The 17,343-nt window shown below is 46.5% G+C and overlaps 2 protein-coding genes across 2 annotated transcripts; both read left to right on the top strand.

Annotated features, from left to right (window-relative positions):
* Nucleotides 1–6,643: 6,643 nt before the first annotated feature.
* Nucleotides 6,644–9,613, top strand: PtA15_1A337 (uncharacterized protein; the record flags this gene model as incomplete). The annotated part of the gene is made up of 3 exons (XM_053165354.1): nucleotides 6,644–6,667; nucleotides 8,641–8,661; nucleotides 8,735–9,613. The coding sequence occupies 3 exons, from the start codon at nucleotides 6,644–6,646 to the stop codon at nucleotides 9,611–9,613; spliced, it is 924 nt and encodes a 307-aa protein (XP_053016554.1).
* A 2,569-nt stretch (nucleotides 9,614–12,182) lies between these two features.
* Nucleotides 12,183–12,968, top strand: PtA15_1A336 (uncharacterized protein; the record flags this gene model as incomplete). The annotated part of the gene is made up of 2 exons (XM_053165353.1): nucleotides 12,183–12,770; nucleotides 12,867–12,968. 2 exons carry the CDS (start codon nucleotides 12,183–12,185, stop codon nucleotides 12,966–12,968), a joined length of 690 nt encoding a protein of 229 aa, XP_053016553.1.
* Nucleotides 12,969–17,343: the final 4,375 nt, after the last annotated feature.

Below are 17,343 nucleotides of genomic sequence, written 5' to 3'. Positions count from 1 at the left end.
CATGATGATTTAGGTCCTGTTTGAACACCCCAATTTTGGTTATAAATCATGCCACTTATAACCGGGGGTGCTTGGGGTATAACACCTCATTTACACCACAGGGCGTCTTTTTGGAAAAGGCTGACATCCCGCAGATGCTTTGGTCTGAAAAGCATCCGCATGATGTCCGGGTAGCATCCAGCAGATGCCAGGTGCACTGAGCATCACTTGGATGCTTTTGGATGCATCCAAGTGATGTTCAGCCCTCAAAGACATCGTCTGGACATCCTGAGGGTCAAATCCATTGGACACTCTGGCTGGAGTGATTGCTGGACATCCTGAGAGTCAACATCCATTAGACACTCTGGCTGGAGTGTCCAATGGATGTCAACCCAGTGCGCATTCAATATCAACCGCGCGGAAAAAATAAGAGGAACCAGCTTGCTCAACAGGCGACGACAGGTGGCGCTGGTGGAGTGTTAAGGCTGCAGATCAAGGATCAAGTTGGTTGAGGTTGGCGGGATTGGAAGGTGGTCAAAGACGTTGGCTTATACCCATACCCCCTATGGGGTACACCATATCCATACCGGGACAGGAATGAAAAACACGGCCAGGACCGGCCGCTATGTACATTGCAGGCTGGAAACAAAACTTGTCAGCGAAATAAACCCAACCAGAATCCCAAAGACCTTTCAAACTTGGTGGTGCGGGTGGTATGTAGCACAGGGTTCAGGCTAGTTGTGTTGATGCGACTCGGGCAAGACCTCAAGGCCACCGGCGGTTGACCATTGGCGACAGTGACGTATCAGAAGGGATTGGAAGATCAGAGAAGTTGTGTATGGGCCTTGAACCCCAAACCCATACGCACTCGGACCCTCCAAAGAAGGTACGGCCATATCTATACACATACCCCCCGTACCGGGGTAGGGGCATACACACTACTTGGACCCCGGACAAGCTTCAGAGACATGAATAGGCGGGTGTGATCAGTAAAGCACACCCGGGCACACAAGCCTGTCTAGCTAATTGGTCAGGGACAGTCCACGGGTCCCAGATCACTACTCGATAACCGGGATTTGCGCGCACTCTAGAGCTCCTGCGCGAACTGACGATACGGCAATACAGCGTCAACTACTGCGCACCTGCGGACTGCGCGCAGCGCTTTGACTCCCAGAACCGTCAAAATTTCCTTGTCAGGAAAAATCATAAAATTGACAAAAATCAATTTTTTGATACCATTTCACCCCACTCAGCCTCTCCAACACAGTACCCAGAGGACATCCAACAACCAAGTTCCCAAAGATACCTCAACTCACCTGATAAAAACTCAAGCCATGAATTCTCAAAAGTCAAGACACGGCACTTTTTCACGGCAAAATTGTCTGGGGACAGACAATAAGTTGGGGGAGGATGTGGTAGACGGAAAAGTGAAAAATCAAAAGTTTTTTCTCATACATATATTTACTCGCAATACGCCTCAAGATACCATCAAAAAGACCTCAGAAATGGATTCTACGGCCAATTTTACCCCTAGTCACCACTGGAAGCATCACCTGAACCCCGCTGGATTGGAACCTACACTTCTTTGGACACTGGACACCCATCACACGTTCAACATACCCAGTCACTAACCTGTCACAAGCAAGGATCACAAAATTATGCTTATACACATCACAGGATACAAACATACATCTCCCCATCAGACTACAGTCATTACATACTATCAAGTACTCTTCTATTTTCATATTATGATGTCATCACACACTGACTCTGCAGCCTCAGACTTCATTTATGCACCCCCTGCATCCACTTTTCAACTCATGCAGTCTACTGTCACTTTACGCAGCCTTCATGCGGCCCTACTGCATTCTTCTGACATCATTTATGTACTTTTGACATATTATGACATCATTTGTATCTACTCCCACCAGCTAAAATCCCTCACACTATTGTCTAGATTAGTTGAAACCCTAACCCACAAGCCCTCTGGGGATCCACTTTTGTCTATATAAGGAGCTCTCTCCTCCCCAGTTGTCAGCTCCTCAGCTCAGTATTCCCGAGTTATTTACATAACACCCTTCACACTTACCATCACCACCACACATCACTACAACCCTTATATTTGCAAATAAGTACTGAACTCACTCTCAACTCTCACATACCTGTCATCAAACAACTTCATCTGGAAATAGACCAGACCTATCACTTGATTAAAACTTGCCAAGCTTAGCTTGGTGGGTCTTGTTATCTGATAGTATAGAAGGGCAGAGTTTGCACCTCCATCATCCCCTTCTCCATTCAGCAAAAGGGTTTCACAATCACTTTTTAGTCTTACATTTTGACCATCAAAATAGAGGCACTTCTTGTGCACTTGAGAGCAAAATCCCAGCTTGTACATCCATTGGGTTGCGCATTCTCAGCTGATGGTCCTATCAATCCCAAACTGTGGCAAAATCTCATTCACCACATGGGATTGGAAGGTGATCGGAGTAACCTTTACAATCATGCATCAATTCTTGTTCAGTTGTCAATCTAAATGGTGCATGAGTGAAAAATGAAAAATTTGAATGCTCACCGCCCCAGGGACTTGCAAAGCAGCCCATTTGAAGAGAGATTCTTGTAGTTTGGCATTGTCCAGCAGAGATTTGTGGTTTGTATGATTTCCATGCTTGGGCAGAAGAAGCTTGCAGTGACTGAAAATGTGGCGAGCTTGCCTTGCAATCGCCCTTGCAAGGTAAATCCCACTTCGTTTGTTCTGTGGCTGGTTCTGTTGAGAGGTTTGTTGTATGGAGCTCTGAGCAGTGGCAAGAGATGCAGCTTTGGAAGGTAGTTCAGCTCCAGACACGGTAAATTTGAATCAAAGAGAGTTGAACTCTTTGAGATTATCCAGCATTGAGTGAGGAAACTTAAATTTCTTATCTTTCTTAGCTTTGTGTTTGAGCAGCGCCGTGACAGTAGTGATTGCAGTGTTGAGATCCTCCCACCTCTCCCAAGCTTTCTTGGACTTTTCCTTGGTTATTGGAGCCTGTGGAGCTGAGAGATATGCTTTCTGAATTTCAGTAAGACGAAGATCGGCTGTATTGGCCTCTTTTGGGTCTGGAGCTGGGGGCTGAATCAAAGGAGTCTTGAGTGTTGCGCATTCAAGGTTTGGATGTGGGTCGCTTTTTTCAACAATTGGTGCATTTTGAATAAGATAGTTTTGCATCATGTTGTTATTTGGGCCAAGTGCTTTGATTCTCTTTTTCTTCCAGTCATGTTTAGTCTGTCTTGGAAGAGCGGGTGGTACTAGTCTTTGAGATAAAGGATTTGCACTGGGAACCGGTTGCTGATAATGTGACTTCCCGGATTTTAAGAAACGTTGTCGCTTTGTCATTGTTGGTTAAGCATTCAATCTTGTCGTCATCATCTCCAGTTAAGCATTGTATCTTGTTGTCTTCATCTTGGTTTAAGCATTGTATCTCTTCATCTTCATTGTAAGCTAAGCAATGGATCTCGTCATTGTTGTTCAAGTGTTGGCCAGCGGTCTTGCATTTCAGTTTACAGGTTTGTTTGGATTTTAATAGATTGGATTTTGTGTCTTGTTGAGATTCCTGGGCTTTAATTTCCCTGCGGCGTCGTCGTCGTTGTGCCTTGGCAGCCTTGCTTACTGCCCTAACTTAGCTAATTTCCCTCCTTGGGGGAGCGCAGCGACCTCCAAAGGAGGGACTTACGTGCTAAGTCGACTCTGTGGCCTGAGAGCATTTCAGCTTTTGGTGGGCATTTTTTCATAATCAACCTCACGCACTCGTCTCTGGACGCTTTTCCTTCTAGTTTTCATTTCTGGGACCACGCAAGCGGTCCCCATGTACCTACTATTTTTTTTGTCTCCATCCCATCAGCTGCCTTCACTATCCTGATGTGTAGATTTTTTATTTCCTCTTGTTACACTTGAATTCCAGGTACTTCCACACATTCAAACTGTATTCAGTGCTGAAAAATACTATGCTGTTTCAATGACTGTAGCCCATGAGTGCGTATCAACATTTAAGTAGCAATGGTTCTTTACGCTTTTTGATTAATCATTTCAACTGCTGTATTTCATGCGGAATCTTTTTTCCATGAGATGTGGCAGTTGATACAGGATTTGTTGTTTCAGTCTCTTTGGACGAACAAAATTGGAAAACACACAATTAACCAAACATTGAAGGCCCTCACAAGTTCAAGAAGGAGACACAGAGATTCTCCTGGATAAGCCCCTCATTTTGTTGGCTGACTTTGTAGTCACCCAATAAGAGATGGCAGCTGTACAGCAGATTGAAAAAAAGCTCAATTTTCCTGATGCTCTCAGGCAAGAGGGGCGACATAGCGCATATGTCCCTCCTCCGGAGGGTCCCTGCGGGACGGCGTCCCCCCTCCACATAGAGAGGGACTTAGTTGAGTTAGCTTACCGCCATGATTGAGGTGTAGTAGAAGAATTGGAGCCAGCTGTGTGGTGTTTCATTCAGAGGTGAAGGAAAATACAGGAATATAGAGTATCTACACTGGGGAAAATCAGGAAAAATCTGAAAAACCCTGGGCCCCGGATAAAATTTTGGAAAAAAACCAGGCCCTGGCAATCCGGACCTCCAAAAATCCCCTACAGGTCTATGCCATCCGCAACTGTAATGGGAAATTTATTCCCCCAGCCATTCCGGAAATAGAGGTCCTGACCAATAAATGGCTGGCCCATGGCTACATACATATGTACTGGCCAGTCATCTACACCACGGGCCGTCGCGGACGTTGATCGGACATGCCTTTGGACATGTCCGCAGATGTCCAGCTCTGGTGCAGCAGGAAACGTCCGCTGGATGCCACTTGCATTGCGCGATGGTGGACGTTTCTCTTGTATGCAATCGCTGGATGGTGAGCAAACATCAGCGGGATGTCAGCCACCATGCCCTTTTGGTCAAAATGTTAGGCCAGCCTTACTGGCGAGTGCATGGGGGGGTGGTTGCCTGCAGGTGGGCCAATGGGCTGGTTGCGGGACAACAACTAGCGAGCGGGGTGGGGGGGAGGCAGCAAAGCTGGAATCAAACACGGGAGGGGGTGGGGGTATGGCTGTATATAGGGCAGTCGCTACCGGCTACAACATGCCATTTATGCTGAAGGGGCCCACAAACCCACCAGAACACACTGGAGACTTGTTTCCAAACATCCATCAGACACTCCAGCCAGAGTGTACAATGGACAACAGTTTTGGCAAGAATTGAAATGTTCCACATTAAGTCTGCAATTAAGCGTCAGCAGCCCCAGCAACCCCCAAAAGAGACAAGCCATCATTAACTTTGTGTCCAACAAAAACCAAAAATAAAACTAGCATGATGAACATGGGTAACATTGATGAACTTGAGATTGACCCACCCACCCACCAATTTCAGAGCAGAAAGTTACAAAGTCCTCTTGTTATCAAGGACAGAAGATTCCCATATATGACCTCTTCAAATAGGACTTGATTTTTACAAATCCTCTTTCCTGTCCACTATATTTCTTAGCCTTGTTGCACACCACATATCTTTTCAAGTTTGGACAGGAGCCGGATCCTTTTATTCATCAGTTTGCTACTTTCTTGGCCATCCTCATATAAGTTTAACCCGAGCTCAGCTATATTTCTTCTCTTGGTGCACCTATTTCTCTTCATCAACATCACACCTGCTCTCGTTCTGCGACTATCACGTCCTCTCTCTCCAATGTTATCAATTGAGTCCCCAGAATACCCAATGGTATGCAACATTTTAGATGTGGTACCACCTCCTTTCACCCATGAAGTCCCGGTCCCTCGAGGTGTCAAATCAGCTCCCAATGCCCTGAGACTAGTGCGTCACATTGGTGGCAGCTATTCTCAATTTCCAGATCATCCACATCAATTCAGTATCCCCGGTTGCACTCTTTCTGAAGCACAAACATTTGTTTGGGCAATGGGGGCAACAATCCAATCAAACCAGAACCGGGGGACTGATAATAAATCCAAAATTGCCAGCTCCAATTCCAAAGGCCGTCCTCCGGATCCCTCTTTCAAATTTGAGTTCACATGTCCATGTCGTGGATTTGCAAAACGTGTGGTCAACTCTTGTAAGAAGAAAAACAAATCAGCCAGATGTGGATGCAAATCAAGGTTTTCAATTTATCATCATATCCGTTCTGATTTGTTGCGAGTTGATTGGTACTGGAAACACAACCACGACCCCAACTCACTTGCCGATATGCTTATCACACGGGTGCCGGAAGTTGTAGACCAGTGGCTCAAAGATTGCGTGGACTCAGGATTAAAATGGCCCGCCATCAAGAAGCTGTTGAGCTAGTCAATGTTGTATACATTTCCTTCTTTTCTCTGCTTCATACATGTTGTCTCCATGTCACTCACATTTCACACATTGTAGTTAGTCTACCTGATGCAGCGGGCGTGGAAGGACTTCTCCCTCATCCTTTCACACTCATTGTCACTCACCATTGCCTCGTGCCCGCTTCCATCAGGTAGAGTCCTTTCTTTGTTTCTTTCTTTTATTTTTCCTTTCTTTTCTTTTCTCTTGTCTTTTCTCTTCTTCTCTTCATGTGCTCAATGATTACTTATCCTTTCACACTCATTGTCACTCACCATTGCCTCATGCCCACTTCCATCAGTCTGAGTTTAGCTCATCAGAAGCTCATGCGGGTCTCGGACATCCATGATGTAAGTCTTTCACTGTTCATACTAGCGGGATGAATTCTCTTTGCTGACATTTTTTCATCAGCTCGTATCAGCCAGTGTCAAACCCAAGGCTGCTGGCATTATCTACAACCGGGTACGGTATCTGATCTCCACACGCATGACAGTTCTGGCGAAACAAGACCGTAATGTATTCAAGTCGCTATTAATACGGAACGAAGAGCTTTTAAACAAGGGATGGAACACACTTGTCCACATCCAGGATTCTGCCAACTTTGTCTTTGCTTTCCAGTTGTCCTGGAAGAAGAAGAACTTAATTGAGCATGGTACCAACATGATCATGGTTGATGCAACTCACAACACCGTCAGCAATTACTTCCTATCCAAAGGTAAGAAGATAAGTCTTTATACACTTTTAATCCAGGACCCCATTGTTGGGAAAGGACTTCCGGTTGCTTGGGCCTTCACTGCCTTGCTTGCAGAGTAAGTCATTCATTTCAATCTTCCCATAATCAACCGCGGCTGACATGTTTCCACTCATTTTTTTCAGACCACCACTCACACGGATACTACAGTGGCTACGCAGCAGTACAGGTTTTGTCCCTTGGTCAGTCATGAGTGATTGTGCATTGGAAATCACCAATGCTGTCACACATGTCTACGAGGATCTAGCAGAGCAAGCACCAAATCACTATTGGTGCTTGTTTCACGTTCTGAAAGCATTCAAGGCCCAGGCAAAGACATACCTATGAGACTGAGCAGACAAAGCAATGTCTGACTTCCGCTCAATCATTTACTCTAGCTTGGATCCAAACGCCTGCCTTGCCACTTTCCTATTCAAGTGGGGAGCCATCAGCCCCGGTTTTGCTACGTACGTCACCTGTGAATAGTCAAACTTAAGAGTTTATTTTGAGTAAGTTACATGATGCAAGAAATACATGAGAAAAAAGAAAGAAATAAGAAATGTACCTTAAGGCAAAGACAACAAGGAAAAAGGGACAAGGGATGCACGAGAAGACACAATAGGACAAAGTGAGGAAGAAGACTAAGAACAGGAAGTCAGCTCAGAAGGTTGAGATGAGAAGTCAAAGAGATCAGATGGTTGTCAAGTGAAGACCTACTGGAGTGAGATGTCCTGAAACTGGAGGACAAAAGTCGGCAAGTAGTCAAATAGAAGGGATAAGCAACAGCCTAATGGACAATGATGGTTGGAGGAATAAGAGATGAAGTCGCTAGAAGCAAGTATTGGTGGAGTGTCGAAAGGAAGGGGATAGCAAGAATGAATCGAGAAACACAAGATGATCTCAATAAGATGTCGACAAGTGATGAAGTTGAACGTGGAGGAACAAATAGCAAAAGTAATGATGATGTGGAGATTGCTAAGATAGGACGAATAGTATATTTTCAGTTCCCCAAGGGAAACTCTAAAGGATGATAAACAAGCAAGTTTATACATCCGAAGGAAGAGGGTCGAGCGGAGATTTTGGAGTGAAGGTTTTTTAGAGGGACGAGCGTAAGCAATGACAACATCAGCATCAATCGAGTTGATGATGTCATTGAGGAATAAACTGGAAAGTAACAGGACATGTTGCTAGAGGGATGTCACATAGATATCAACATCACCAACCAGTGGGGAGGAAAGATCCACCACTGGTCAATTGCCTTTTGAACTGTAAGTTATAATATAAGCTTATCTTTTGACTACATTCAACCAGTTGATCATCTTGTTTTAGACCGCACACCAGGGTATACACACTAACAACTATACCGAGGCATGGCATAGAGTGCTCAAGTCTCAGTATATCCCCTTCAAGGACCGCCAACGCATAGACAAGGTTGTACAAATATTTGTAGATGAAGTCAAGCTCAACTTTTGTTGGACTCAAATGGAGGTCAAGAACGGGTTTGCATCCCAAACAACCAACAAATTCCAACGTTGGGCGAAGGCCACCGCCAACAGTTACTCCGCTGATCTTCTTGCCCTCTTGGGGATACAGTGGTTCAAGACAATGGATCATGTGAGTACCATAGAAAGCATCCCTTTTTTTCAAAACAGAAATCTAACAACGTGCTATGGAGCTGCAATGGTAGTACTTCATCAGCTTGTTCAAAAATCCAACTCTAGAGGCATACACGATTGGTCTTGACGATACCGGTCCTAGTGGCATTGGTCACCTCACAAGCTGTACATGTGCTTACTACACTCAATATTGCAGTACATGCAAACACATGTATTTCCTGGCCCGCCAAAACCAGCTGCTAGTCGTTGAGATGGCAGTGGGCCAAGAACGACAAACCATTCAAACTCACACGGTCACACCAGCTCATCCGTTTGCTCAAAGTGAAGACTATACCTCTGACATCAAGGTTGTCCGTTCAAGAATTGACCTAATCGACCCAGACATCCAAATCATCGGTTCCAAGGTCACAACCATTGATTCTGATGTCAAAGTCTCCGGGAATCACAATGCTTGGCCACTGAAGCGTGGCAATACTGATGACAATGAGATCCAGTCACATCAACCCCCTTCAAAGAAGCAACGGAAGCGTTGGGCTGCTTTGTCATCTTCAATGCCGCTTGTGGTTGCCACTCTAAACAATGGCCTCTCAAACCTCGGCAATTCAGTTGAGGAGTGTTTGCGGTTGAACCAGAAGTCTGAGGAGTCCGGGAAATCAGCGTTGAAGCAGTTGATGAAGATATTGAAGAAGAAAGAAAACCAAACAGAGTTTGCAAATGAGACATCACCGATGCTGATGGAGAGGTTCATGCTTTGCATGCATTCGATTCTGACAATGGTCAAGGAGTACTTGGTCAATGTATCCGTCACCCCACCGCACAACATACCTGGAGTTTCTGAGAAGGGTCGCATGAACAGAAGTGAGGTAAATAAGCTAGTTGAGGAATTCAAGATGGTGGGGTGGCAACATTTAAAGCAAGTGTGTGCATTGCTGACCGAGGCAAATCATTGAAGGACTCTACATATACATAGTACTTCCAACTATCTTGAACTTTTCAGAGAGAGATGCTACAAAGTGTTGGATATAGTATGGGACAGCTGTCCAAGTATAAAGGAGAAGAAGCAGATCAGATGAACGGGCATAATGTGTAAATAGTCATAATATTCGATGTAATCTCAATAGATATGAGCAATGTAAATATGCGGAGGGCTGGCGGGAACAGCTGCTGCCTTGTACCTTATGAAAGAAAATGGTGCTTCAGGGTAGAGTGCAACTTTGACAACTTCAAGCAAAGGCTGAAGTACGTAGCCTTTTTGTTGCTGGTGGTGACACTGATTAATGTCAATCATTATGAATTTTTATTTGCTCTTGAGAACAATCCTCAAAACAGCTGTTACTCATGGGCATCCTCATTATGAGCACTTGGTAACTTATAATTACACATTGTCATGGCACCTTGAAGTATTACTGTGGAACGTTTCAGGTTCGCCAGTTTTGGTGTCCACCAGACACTCTCATGATTCCCCTTGAAGACCGGCGAGACCCTCTCAATGACCGGTAGAGACTGGTCATCAAGAGGAGACCTGAGTCCCCTCAATGACCAGCACAGACCGGTCATTGAGAGATGACCTGATTCAGTGTGTTTGGACTGTCAAGATGTCCATTGGACACTCTCAATTTGAGAGTATCCAATGGACGGCGGCAATTTTTGATGTCCACCCAATGGTTTGAAGGACAAAGCATCACTTGGACGCTTCTGAAAGCGTCCGAGTGATGCTCATTGCCCCTTGTGTCCGCTGGATGCTCCACGGACATCCTCTGGACATTTCTCAGTCAGAAACGTCCGCGGGATTCAGCGCATTTCAAGGAATGCGCCCCGTGGTGTAGGGAGTACTACACCACAGGAGCAGGTCAACGTTCTGTTGACACTCCATCTTTGCGTCCCCCAAATGTTGCTTTCCTCCGCAGGGGGCAACGTTCTGACGCGGTCAGAAATTACCACGAAAATATGGGTTGGCGTGGTTTCAGTTGTCACAGCAGCATCCCGGCAAAGAGGAGCGGGCGCACCGATGTTGCTGGACCAATGAGGGTTCTGCACCTTTGTTTGCCAATCACTCCGGCAACGTTAGGTTGACGCCTTTCCCTCTGTGCTCTAGAAGAGTGTCGAGGGATTGAGCCCACAACGTTGGCAAGGGGTCAATCTTGTAGGTGCCAATTGGCAAAAGGAACTCTCCAAGCTTGAACCCACAGCTGATTCTGCCCACAGGCTTCCTCCCAAGGAGCTTCTTCCCCCTTGTACTACACAACACTAGCTATACCTATCCAGTGGAATTGCACCCTGTATACCGAAGCGAACCAGATTGCTTCCACCTTTCCACAAAAAAAACATTGAAGGTAAAAAAAACGGACCTACTTTGCGCAGCAGCGGAAAACTCTTTGCGCACAGCGGGCTCGACGTCGGGGGACGGTCGATTCTGTGCGCGAAGAGTTTTCCGCTGCTGCGCGAAGTAGGTCCAAAAAAAAAAGAAAAAAAGTTAAAATCAAGCTGTCTTCTTGAACACTCACTTGGCAAAGCATCTTTGCAGGTGGGCGCAGGAAAGCAAAAAAAAAAAACTGCAACCTGAGCGTTGAGAACTGGTTGGTCGGACTATCCTGTTCTAGCAACGCCCAAGTTGGGTGACCTTGCTGTCAACGGGAATTTTTGGTTAATGAAAACATCTTTTTGACGTTTTGTCAAGACGTCCCAGGAACCCAAGCATCCTATTGACGATCATGTCCTCAAAGCGTTGTTTGGACGCTTGAGCAGGCTGTCCTTGCAACCCAAGTGTCCTATCAGTGAAAGCGTCAGGATAACCCAGGTATCCCGAGAACGGCTGGGTTGAGGCCATCGTCCTCTCAACACCAAGCCTTCCGTCAAGAGGACTTTGACGTCCTAGCAACCCCAGATGCTGCAACCACCGCGGTCGGCAAGGACGTCAATGAAAAAATGATGTCTAAAAAGTGTCCTACGGCCAACGAGACGACCTTAACGTTTCATGGCGGTCCTAGCGGTTGCTAGGACGCGTGATTCCTGCAACCGTTCTGGGAACGTCCCGAGTTCTCTCGATCGCTCCTGTGGTGTACACAACCTCCCGATGACCGGTCAATTACCGGTCATCGAAGAGCACGCATCAACTTCTGGATGGCCGGTTTGACAGGCCATCCAGAGGACACCCTCTCGATGACCATTCAACCGGTCGTCGAAGAGGACTTCACCTCTCGATGACCCGACCAGTCATCAAGAGGGACTCTACACCCTCTCGACGACCGGACAAGTCATCGAGAGGGATTCTACACCCTCTCCATGACTGGTTGAAACCAGTCATCGAGAGGGACTCTACACCCTCTCGATGTCCGGTCAACCACTCATCGAGAGGGTGAGTCCCTCTCAATGACCGGATGATTCTACACCCTCTTGATGAGTGGTTGACCGGTTATCGAGAGGGTGTAGAGTCCCTCTCAGTGACCGGTCAAGCAGTCATCGAGAGGGAACCGGCGGGCCGAGCAGGCCTTCGACCGCCTCGTCCGCCGCCTCCAGACCATGATCCGCTTCCTGGAAGCCTTCGGCAGCCCGCGAAGGTTCAAGGACCGCCGCCTGCTGCGGCTCATCTTCCTCAGCGTCCAGAAACGCGCCTCCCATGCCCACCATCCCTGCGAAGAGTATCCCTCCTCTCCACAGCCGCTGCCCGGCGGCTCCGCCGGCCTCGAATGGTCCTCCCGGCCGGACGTCTGGAGAGACCTGCAGTCCCGGCTCGCCCCCGCGCCTCCCACCAGCCCCTCAACTCGCCCCCAGCCCATACAACCTCAGCTCGAACAGCTCCACGCCCACCCACCGCAAGAAGAAGCGGAAGAGCTGCTCGATCTGCGGCACCTCCAGTTCCAGCTCGACCCCTCCTCCTCGCTCTCCGATTTCCTCCCCTCCCACCATCCCCCAGCCGCAGGGGGTCTTAGTGACAGAGGGCCGGACGACGACGACGGCGACGACGGGGCCGATCGGCCGCCTCCTGGCTCGGCTTCCGCCTCCGAGCCTCCCCGCGCCCAGCCGCACAACCAGCCTCGAAACCCCACTCGAAACAACCCCGAGCACCCGTCCGCGGACGGCAAGGCTCAAGACATCGCGGCCTCCCTGGTGCGTGTCTGCTCTCTCTTCCCTCGTTCGCTGCTTCCACGCAAAACCCAAGCGCCCGCTCCAGGAATCTGACGTCGTCGCTTCTTTGCTCTCTAGGATCGGGCCAATCAGAAACTGAAATCAGCGTCTCTTGATTACTTCGATCAGCACTCGTTACTGACTTGCTTAGTACACTTGGTCCGAAACAAGTTCCACTAATCCATCTCTTCCAAGCCGCGTTTTTTTTTACTCTTTTGTTTTTTTATGTGACCATGTCAAGAGGGTGGGATGTCCGAGGCAAGGCAATTCTACAGGGCCAATTGTTTCCAATTCGATGGCAAGAATCATCTCAATGTGACTGAATGGAGCCTGTGGGCACGCGTCTGAATTCCAAAATAAAAGAAGGGTCCATGGATCTAAACACGAGTGTGGCTGATCCCTCAGATCGTTGTATCATCGTGTGCTCCCTTCTCCTCAAAGCCCCAGAGTGGACTAGTGCTTACCAAACAACCAACGTGGGTTTCGATCTATGACATATTTTTGTCCCGAAAAGGTCAAATGAACAAAAAGGTCAAGTGAAAAAGATCAATTGAGCAAAAAGGTCCAGTGAGCAAAATGAGACCTCTGCTCAATTCGGATAATTGCGTTGTAGGGGAGTCGAACCCCTGACGAGGCCAAGTTCCTTGATGGCAAGGCCCCAGTTTACCGCTAGCCTAACAACGCTTAGCGGAGAAAATCTTCTTGCGCGATTATAGCCCCCGTGAGAAGTGACTGCGGCCCCTGAAGGTAGTTGGTACACAGCAACATAGAAATGTCCGCCGTGTCATCTGTTCCTTAAGCTTCCTAAGCGTAGGACAAGCAGCTGTGCACACTTCTGGGAATCTTTGACTCTCCTAGATACTTGTTGGTTTTTTGGAGAGTGCTAGCTTTTGAGTGAGATATTCTTCAGCTGATGGGGGGGATAAAAGTGAATCAGAGTGTTGGTTAAGTTCTGCTCTTGATTCTCATCCCAACTTCTCAAGCTTGGCAAACCAAGGTACATCTGCTTGAGAGACCAGCCAGCAGAGCCTTATGCGGAAGTGTGTTCTTGGCCAAACACGATTTGCTTCAGGGGATTGGAGAATGCGGCCAATGAGCACTTGCAAGAGATATCTAGTCTCGCCAGATGACCAACGTTTGTATGAAACAACTGAAATGCTCCCCAGAAACTTGATCTTCCATTTCTTTTTGTTTGGACGTGGAGGGAGAACAATGTGCTCGATTGATTGAGATAAAGTTTCATTACGGCCTCTTATAAGCAGCCGCACGAGTTGCTAGGGGTGCTATTGGCTGCCCAGAACAAAGATGATACAACAACAGACGTGGCGAGTAATGAGAAGTTAGATTGACCCAAAGTGAGATGTAATCAGAAAAGATCCAAGGGAGGCCGACGGGTACATTCTGCAACGGGGAAATTTTCGATTGGTAAGCGATAGAGCCGCGTCAGCTCGAGCAAGTCAGGAAGGTGACCAGCGGGGACTTAGGAGAAACAACTCGCCTCGAGTTTGAACTTTGCTGCGCCGTCATCATGTAGTGGGATAAAGCAAACACCAGCTTAAACGAAAAGTGCACGTTAGACCATCGTGACTAATCGGACGTAACAGAGTAACAGATGGGGAGAAAATGTCACATACAGGGCAAGCAAGCCGGATCTTTAATTCTCAACATCAAAACAAACAGAGGGAAGTGGTTCAGCAAAGACAAGCCAGTGCCAATGATTCCATGGATCCACACAATCAACACGCGGGTCTAAAAACCAGATGTAAAGAATATTTAGGGGGGGGCATCAGGTATCTCAGCATGGAGCTATCGACTGTGGCAATTCCTTTTGAAATTTTTCCGCCTGCTTACTGTACTTGCTAGGATGTAAAATGCCAGAATGGTTGGGAATGAGAAGATCGCCAGTGTAAACAAAATTGTCCCTAGTATTAACTGATCAAGTTGATAAGTTGCCGGTTCATTTTGTTTTCTCAATACGCTGTACTTCCGACCTGTTCAAAAGGAGGGGGGGGAAATAATACAGAATAATCATCAGATTTATCACATGTCTGTTTGGCACATCCAATCCAGAATACATTTGAGTCCATTTATAACAGGACTGTTTGGCAAACCAAGGCAGGCAGAGCTATATATGTACGTAGGCTGGAAGAGTACTTACTACACACCCTCTTGGTGACCAGTCAACCGGTCTCAAAGAGGAAGGACACAGCCTCTTGATGACCGGTCCACCAAGTCATTGAAGAGCACACATCAAATTCTGGATGGCCGGTTTGACAGGCCATCCAGAGGACACCCTCTCAATGACCGTTCAACCAGTCATCAAAGAGGACTTCACCTCTTGATGACCCAACCAGTCATTGAGAGGGACTCTACACCCTCTCGACGACTGGACAAGTCATCAAGAGGGATTCTACACCCTCTCCATGACTGGTTGAAACCAGTCATCGAGAGGGACTCTACACCCTCTCGATGTCCGGTCAACCACTCATTGAGAGGGTGAGTCCCTCTTGATGACCGGATCAAGAGGGACTCTACACCATCTTGATGACCGGATCAAGAGGGAATCTACACCCTCTCAATGACCAGATCAGGAGGGACTCTACACCCTCTTGATGTCCGGTCAACCACTCATTGAGACGGTTAGTCCCTCTCGGTGACCGGATAAAGAGGGATTCTACACCCTCTTGATGAGTGGTTGAAGGGATATTGAGAGGGTGTAGAGTCCCTCTCGGTGACCGGTCAAGCAGTCATCAAGAGGGACCGGTCAAGCAGTAATAGAGGGATTCTACACCCTCTCAATTACTGCTTGACCAATCATCAAGAGGATGTAGAATCCCACTCAATGACTGCGTGACTGCTTGACTGGTCACTGAGAGGGACTCTACACCCTCTTGATATCCCTTTAACCACTCATCAAGAGGGTGTAGAATCCCTCTTTATCCGGTCACCGAGAGGGACTAACCGTCTCGATGAGTGGTTGACCGGACATCAAGAGGGTGTAGAGTCCCTCCTGATCTGGTCATTGAGAGGGTGTAGATTCCCTCTTGATCCGGTCATCAAGAGGTACTCACCCTCTCAATGAGTGGTTGACCGGACATTGAGAGGGTGCAGAGTCCCTCTTGATGACTGGTTTCAACCAGTCATTGAGAGGGTGTAGAATCCCTCTCAATGACTTGTCCGGTCGTCAAGAGGGTGTAGAGTCCCTCTCAATGACTGTTTGGGTCATCAAGAGGTGAAGTCCTCTTCGATGACCGGTTGAACGGTCATCAAGAGGGTGTCCTCTGGATGGCCTGTCAAACCGGCCATCCAGAAGTTGATGTGTGCTCTTCAATGACTTGGTGGACCGGTCATCAAGAGGCCGTGTCCTTCCTCTTTGAGACCGGTTGACCGGTCACCAAGAGGGTGCGTAGCAAGTACTCTTCCAGCCTGCGTACATATATAGCTCTGCCTGCCTTGGTTTGCCAAACAGTCCTGTTATAAATGGACTCAAATGTATTCTGGAGTGGATGTTCCAAACAGACATGTGATAAATCTGATGATTTTTTGATTGGGTTTATTACAGTTGGATTTCACAATAGGATAAAAGTAAAATTTTAGAGTCAATTTTAAGGTCTTTATCAACAAATTTTTAAAAATCTGGCAAGGTGTACAGGACTGGGTATCCCCTGAGAATCAGAGCAACATCTTTATTTTTAAAAAGTTGTTCATAAAGGCCTTAATATCAGCTCTAAAGTTGTATCTTTATCCTATTTGGGGGGTTCACAATAGGATTTTAATAAAATTTCAAAGCTCATTTTGAGGCCTTTATGAACAATGTTTTGGAATTTTTTTAAGCTGTTCACATTTGGGTGTTCCTTGGCAATCAGAGCAACTTGTACTTTTCTGAAAATTGGTTCACAAAGTCCTTAAAATGGGCTCTAAAGTTTTATTAAAATCCTATTGTGAACCCCCCTATTAGGGGGGTTCACAATAGGATAAAAATAAAACTTTAGAGCTAATTTTAAGGCCTTTGTGAACAACTTTTTAAAAAATAAAGATGTTGCTCTGATTCTCAGGGGATACCCAGTCCTGTACACCTTGCCAGATTTTTAAAAATTTGTTGATAAAGACCTTAAAATTGACTCTAAAATTTTACTTTTATCCTATTGTGAACCCCCCTATTGTGAACCCCCCTAATAGGATAAAAATAAAATTTTAGAGTCAATTTTAAGGCCTTTATCAACAAATTTTTAAAAATCTGGCAAGATGTGCAGGACTGGGTGTCCCCTGAGAATCAGAGCAACTTCTTCACTTTTTAAAAAATTGTTCATAAAGGCCTTAAAATTAGCTTTAAAGTTTTATTTTTATCCTATTGTGAACCCCCCTAATGGGTGTTATGTATTTTATTATGCAATTTATCATATCACACTGGGCGTCCAAACGGGGCCTTAACAAGAAATGTAAAAATTTATAGAAAAAGATATAAGTCATGAGTGAAACCAATTGGTTTTTCCATTACTACCAAATTTTTGAGATGAGTTAGATATTTTCTGTTTTCCTTTTCTTTGTTAATTTC

Source organism: Puccinia triticina, chromosome 1A, assembly GCF_026914185.1.
Source record: "Puccinia triticina chromosome 1A, complete sequence".
NCBI lineage: Eukaryota > Fungi > Basidiomycota > Pucciniomycetes > Pucciniales > Pucciniaceae > Puccinia > Puccinia triticina.
This window is presented reverse-complemented; position numbering and strand designations above follow the sequence as displayed.